The 6438-nt window shown below is 46.8% G+C and overlaps 1 protein-coding gene across 1 annotated transcript; it reads right to left on the reverse strand.

The window, feature by feature from the left end:
- Nucleotides 1–5276: 5276 nt before the first annotated feature.
- LOC120377882 (olfactory receptor 52K1-like) lies at nucleotides 5277–6224 on the reverse strand. Its single transcript, XM_039497084.1, has one exon. It carries the CDS (start codon nucleotides 6222–6224, stop codon nucleotides 5277–5279), a length of 948 nt encoding a protein of 315 aa, XP_039353018.1.
- Nucleotides 6225–6438: the final 214 nt, after the last annotated feature.

Here is a 6438-nt window from a genome sequence, read left to right on the forward strand (position 1 = left end):
ATTTGACACCATCAGCTCAGGATTAAACAAAGACTGTGAATGGCTTGCCAATTACAGAACCAGTTTCTCCTCCCTTGGTTTTCACACCTCAACTGCCAGAACAGGGCCTCATCCTCCCTGATTGAACTAACCTCGTTATCTCTAACTTGCTTCTTGCTTGCATATATAAACCTGCCCCTGGAAATTTCCACCACTTGCATCTGAAGAAGTGGGTATTCACCCACGAAAGCTCATGCTGCAGAACGTCTGTTAGTCTATAAGGTGCCACAGGATTCTTTGTTGCTTTAATCAACAAAGTTTCAGCTCCTAACAGCCAGAAATTTTATGTTGTAAATGGATCAACTGACTTTCCTTTTGAAAGATCCAGTGTGGGTAGCTTAGAGAAGGTCTCAGATGGAGTAGAAGCTGTTAAGAAAGTTGAGCAGCCCTATAACCAAGTGGCTGTGTGTGGCCAGCTTGTTAGGAAGACAATGGTGTTGGAACAGGAATGTCTCCATGCTGATTGTGGGAGTGAGCCGTCTGTGCTTCAGGGTCTGAGGACAGATTCTATTGCTGGTGTTACAGAGCATTAATGAAATGTGTTAGCTCTCTTTATTCACAGGTGAAAGAGGCACTACCTAAGGCTCCTGAGCAGCCCTGCCATTCATTGGAACCATGGGTCCATCAACGAAAGACCGCTCTAACCCCGTGCAGGAAAGGCCCTTATCAAGTTTTGCTGACTATCAACACCGCCGTGAAGTGTCAAGGCCTGACTGCCTGGACCCACATGTCTCACAGCAAAAAGGCCCGACCACCTCAAGATAATGCAGCTCCGACTACTGATCAATCTCTCTCTCTTTCTGATACCTCTTTCCTGCCTGGACAATGGGAAACAAAGTCGAGGTGAAGTGCTAGTAACCTCTCCCTTGTCCACAGAACCATCATCTAGCCAGCATCTGTTAAGATACCAAACCACTACAGTGTGACATGCTAGTAACCTGTCTCTTGCATGATCCTGCACCACAACCATACCGGGAAAGAAGGAACACTCACTCTGCCAAAACTGCCAAGATCCATGGATTCCTGACTATAAAAGACATTAAGAATCGGCCCTGGTGGAGGAGACGGAGTATTGTATATTGGCAGGGAGGAATTTGGAGGGACTGTGATTGGGAGTGTGCGGTTGAGTGGTGGGCTGGGCTTGTTATACCAATATAATAAAAACCAGCAGGATCTTATTAAGAGTGATAAGGCAAAGATGCCACATTTATTGTAAATATAATAATAAAGCAAAAGATAAAAGCAAACAACGTTGTTTAACTGCTTATTCCTCTCACTATTTATTCCTTACACACACACACACACACACACAAACACACACACACACAAACACACACACACACAATCATTCATTCAGGTTCTGTATAGGTGTTATAGTTACCAGCCTAGAAGTTGCTCATGCCAAGTTACTGGCCAGGTATCTTGGTCATGAGGATGGAGCCGAGTCTGTGTCAGATGCACCTGATGCTCCTGGAGGCTGGCAGCAGAACTATAGACTCAAAGTCCTCAGTTTTTAGAGTCCATTTTTATAGGAATTAATTCCTTTGTTAGTCTATGGGAACCATTTCATCCTGCTGTTGTTGGCTCAATTAGCAGATGGCACATTCCTGGTGGCTCCACATTGTCTAAAGTGGCACATTCCTTCCAGCTGTTTCGGGTGGATCCCAGTTTACCCTCCGGGGGTTGTCTGGTGATCCACTTGACACATTCTTCGGCCAATGGATCCTTTCCAGGCTGGCACCTCCCTAACCATTCACGTATATCAAACATTCATCAACATACATTCCATATCTTAACCATATTTAATGTACTGTCTCCACCACTTTTGGGGTGTGTGTTAATTCCTATGAGATTCCCGGCCCTGTAATCACAGAGGGTGGGAGTCTATTTGTTAACATTGTATCAAATACAGCTTAAGGCTAGCATAGTGTTTACTTCAAGGACAAAGTTAATTAACTTGTTTGTAAGTTATACATAGTAATAGAGTATCTTTCACAGGACCGATACAATCAGTGTTTTCTGCGGACAGGATCCCACAAGCCCCAACAGAAGAATTAAAAGACCTCTGCACTTGGTGAAACTGGGGGGTCACTGTCACTTGGGGGAATCACTGTTAGTACCTTCTTTAATATCCCTACAGGCTAGGCTCTGCACTTATGGACAAGTACCATCAGACTGTACTGCCCTGCCTAATTGGCTTCCAAATGATGAATACCAAAAGCGCCTTGTGGCAACGGACACTGCCCCCACCAGCTCCTCCACAACCACTACCACACCTGTAACTTACCCAAATTTCAACAATCCTATATATTCAGATGGGACTCAATGGCCAAGGCCTTCACACCTTAATGATTTATTTAAATATTGTTTGGAAAAAATATTTTTTAAGTTTCTGAGTGTCTCATACAAGTGAAAGACTGAGTGGAAAACAGATGGGTCAGTAGAGATTGAAGTGTATGAGATCACTACAAACAAGCTTCAAGAATTCGTCATTGAGATGAGTGGGTTTCATAACAATGTTGACATGATGGCCGTTCCCAGAGCCTGCAATATATTGGAAGGAAGGGGTCCTCACTGTTATTTGGTTAGCAGAGCAAAGGGCATGGGTCTTTTCAAGAAGGAAAAGAGATTTGAGTGAATGCCTGTGGGATGGTGCCAATAGTGCAGCAGCAATTTGGACTCTTTACAAGGGCCAACAGCATGAGGAAAAACTAGGGCAGCTGGAGAAAGTCATGGGACTTATTACTGGAGTACAGCTATCCCACATACAGACTGGAATCAGTGAATTGCATGTTATCTCCACCCTCAGCTCCATAACCAGGAATTGCTAACAAGGATGGTACTTAACATCATTGAAGCAGAGAAGATATTGCAGTGAGATTTGGCCTGCTCAGAGATTCAGAATTTCCTGAATGACCAGCTGATGGCCATTCGGAGTGATCTTGAGCATCAGACTTGGCCCACTGCCCTTACAAATGCCTCGGGGATGCCATCTGAATTGTGGCCTTGGAGACATACTTGGAAGGTTTCACGGTAGAAATGCAGACACTTGCAGTGCTGCTTCAAAGCGTACGGGCTGGTTGGAGGGGTGTGGGCTCCCACATACCGAATCCTGCCAGGTCTGTGGGGAGGATGTATGTGAGATTGGGTAATTCACTGCGATGTCTGGGAAATTAAACCACCTGGAGATCCTAGCTGATTTATACTCGGTGCTCCTGGAATAACACCTGATATTTGGATAGGGATAAGAAGCCAATGGACACTCTGGCCTCTAGAACCCCCACAGCTTCAATGTGTACAAAAATTGAAAAAAGGAGAGGTTGTCATGGTTCATGACGTTTGTTGCGAAGATATGGGACTATGAACTACCCCGGCAGGGCACCCGACCTTTCAGGCTAATGATAGATAGAACTCTAATACATTAGTAAAACACTATTTCCATTTACAGGACTATGTTGACTTTTGCCGAACAATTTATGTTCATCTATGTGTCTGACAATTATATTCTTTACTATTGTTTCAAATAATTTGCCTGGTACTGATGTTAAACTTACCCATCTGTAATTGCTTGGATCACCTCTAGAGCCTTTTTAAAATATTGGTGTCACATTAGCAATCTTCCAGTCACTGGGTACAGAAGCTTATTTAAAGGGTAGGTTACAAACCATAGTTGGTAACTCCGCAAGTGGCCCGTCCCAGAATGTTTGTTTAAATCACTTGGTGGTGGCAGCACCCTACATCACAAAGGAAGGAGAACTCCTGGCAACATGGAGAACATCCTAGAGCCTCTGTTGTTCAATGCTGAAAGATGGTTGGCTTCATTCTTAGCGCTGAGGAGGATCCTCATGGGCAGGAGGATCCCCAGCCGACCTTGCTACAATCGCTGACCAAGCTGAAAATTTTGTAACAGAAGTTGCTGGCCCGCCGGTAGACCAAGATGTCCTCCCTCTCAGTTCCCCTCCACTCCTCCAAAACAGACCTTGCGGCTGAGAAGAGGAGATAGAAGTCTCCCCAATGCTGTAGAAGGAATTTCACCTTACCCATGAAATCGCAGCTGTCCACCAGAAACGGTCATGCTCATCCAGCAGCACAGTGGTTGACTTATGATGATTTTCTGGCTGGGCCGCTATTATGACCCTGCTCCCATGGAGATGGGCAAAGAGAGAGCAGACCACTGGTTTGGCGACTGTAGCGGTGGTGCCGCAGAAAGGGAAAGGGAGCTGGAGGGAAGAGAGCAGCCCCTAAAGGGTCAGGGAGGGCACACAAAAAAAACCATCCCCCTGAGGTTCATCCAAAGGCAGGGAAAAAGGAAGCAACCCCTGGATGGCAGCAGTATGGAAGATGGAGAGGACAAAAATGAGCAGCATTTCTCTCCACATTCCCCCCAACAGCTCCTGCCTCCGCTCTGTGGCTGTGGCTAGGGCTTGTGGCAGCCTGAACTGAGGGGCTCTTCTGCTGCTGCAGCCAGGGCCCTTCCCTTCCCCCGGTGACTTCTACTATGGCTGGAGGCTTGAACTCCTGCCAGATGAAGCTGAAGCAGTCTCGGCTTGGGGCTTCTGCCTCCTTCTGTGGAGCTGCTCCACATGAATCACAGGCTGATTGCCATGTTCTGTTCATTCCCTCTGTCACACCTGGCACTGAGCCCTGTCAGAAGACAGGCTACTGGGCTACACGGACCATTGGTTTTACCCAGTATGGCCATTCTGATCTTCTTCTTTAGACCTCAGGTGTATATGCCTCCTGCTGTAACAAATTATTCCCCACTCCCTTCCCAGAGCTGCGGCAGATCACAGGAGTCTCTCTCTGCACAGAGTTAGTAACAAAGTAAGAATAAACATTAAAATGTTAACACTAAACAATGCCCCTTAAATGACTTGCCATAAGTTATGAAATCACATTGTTTTTAGAGATATCTGGGTCGCAGCTGAGAAGGGGGGGAGGAAGGCATGAGCAAGTGACATGGGCAGGACCTTGGGGAGAAGACACACGGTCGAGGCTTGACAAAAGAGATGGGGCATAATTGTAATTCCAGGGATCCAGCTACGAGCAATTAGAAAGGTGGCAACCCAGTGTAGTGTACATAGACTGACTCCCCAGTTCATCACATTGACATAGCACAGTCAGGACAGGAAAGGGTTTAATGTCTCTCTGTCTGTCCAGTAAGTGATTCAGGGAGGAGCCATCACATCATGGACCAACCAGCTTAATTTATGAGCCAGAGCACAAGGAGAAAACATTTAGGCCCCCTTATGAGTAAAGAGGTGGAGCAGCCTGCCCCGGATCTGCTTGGTCCTCACCCCATAAATGATGGGGTGTATCATGGGGGGCACCAGCTGGTACACACTGGTAATAAGAATGAGGAAATGAAGTGGCACATTGTGGCCAAACCGTTGAATGAGAGAGGAGACTAAATCTGGGATGTACAAAGCTGAGATGGCAGAAAGATGAGAGATGCAGGTCCCAAAAGTTTTGAGCCGGGCATCCTTTGTGGGGAGGCGGAAGATGGCCCGGAGGATCAGAGTATAGGACACGGCGATAAAAAACACATCCACTCCGATCACAGAGAAAAGATCAAACAGCCCATAGTAACTATTGATACGGATGTCAGCGCAGGCCAGCTTCACCACGGCCATATGCTCACAATAGAAGTGGGGGATGATATTGGTTCTGCAATATGGGTACCGCCTCACCAGGAAGGGATAGGGTAATGAGAGTATGCCACTATGCAGCACCACAGCCAGGCCTATCTTGGCCACAGCAGAGTTTGTCAGGGTCGTTAAATATCTCAGAGGATTGCAGATTGCCATGTAGCGATCAAAAGCCATGGCCACGAGGATTCCAGACTCCATCGTTGAGAAGCAGTTAAGGAAGTACATCTGGGTGAGGCAGGCACTGAAACTGATCTCCCTGGAATTGAACCAGAAGATGCTCAGCATTTTGGGTATGGTGGATGTGGACATGACCAGGTCGGTGACAGCCAGCATGCAGAGGAAATAGAACATGGGCTCATGGAGGCTCGGCTCCCTCTTCACAATGAACAGGATGGTGAAGTTCCCCAACACGGCTATGGTGTACACAGCACAGAAGGGAATGGAGATCCAGACATGGGCTGCCTCTAGGCCAGGAATTCCCAACAGGATGAAGGTGGAGGGGTTGGTGAAGTAAGTTGTGTTAGAATCTGGCATCGCGTAGGGGAGAATGTGTCCAACTCTGAGGCATAAGGGTGTCTCCTGCATTTACTGTATGCTCCCCTGACTTCCTGTGTGTTCCCAGGACGTTGGGTGATGGTCGCAGTAGAAGTGCCTGAATGGAGAGACAACGTTAATATGAGACTGTGTATGCAATAGTGGAAGCTGTTTTCATGGGATAAGAAGATTGATCTCTCTTCACACACTGAAA

Source organism: Mauremys reevesii, linkage group 1, assembly GCF_016161935.1.
Source record: "Mauremys reevesii isolate NIE-2019 linkage group 1, ASM1616193v1, whole genome shotgun sequence".
NCBI lineage: Eukaryota > Metazoa > Chordata > Testudines > Geoemydidae > Mauremys > Mauremys reevesii.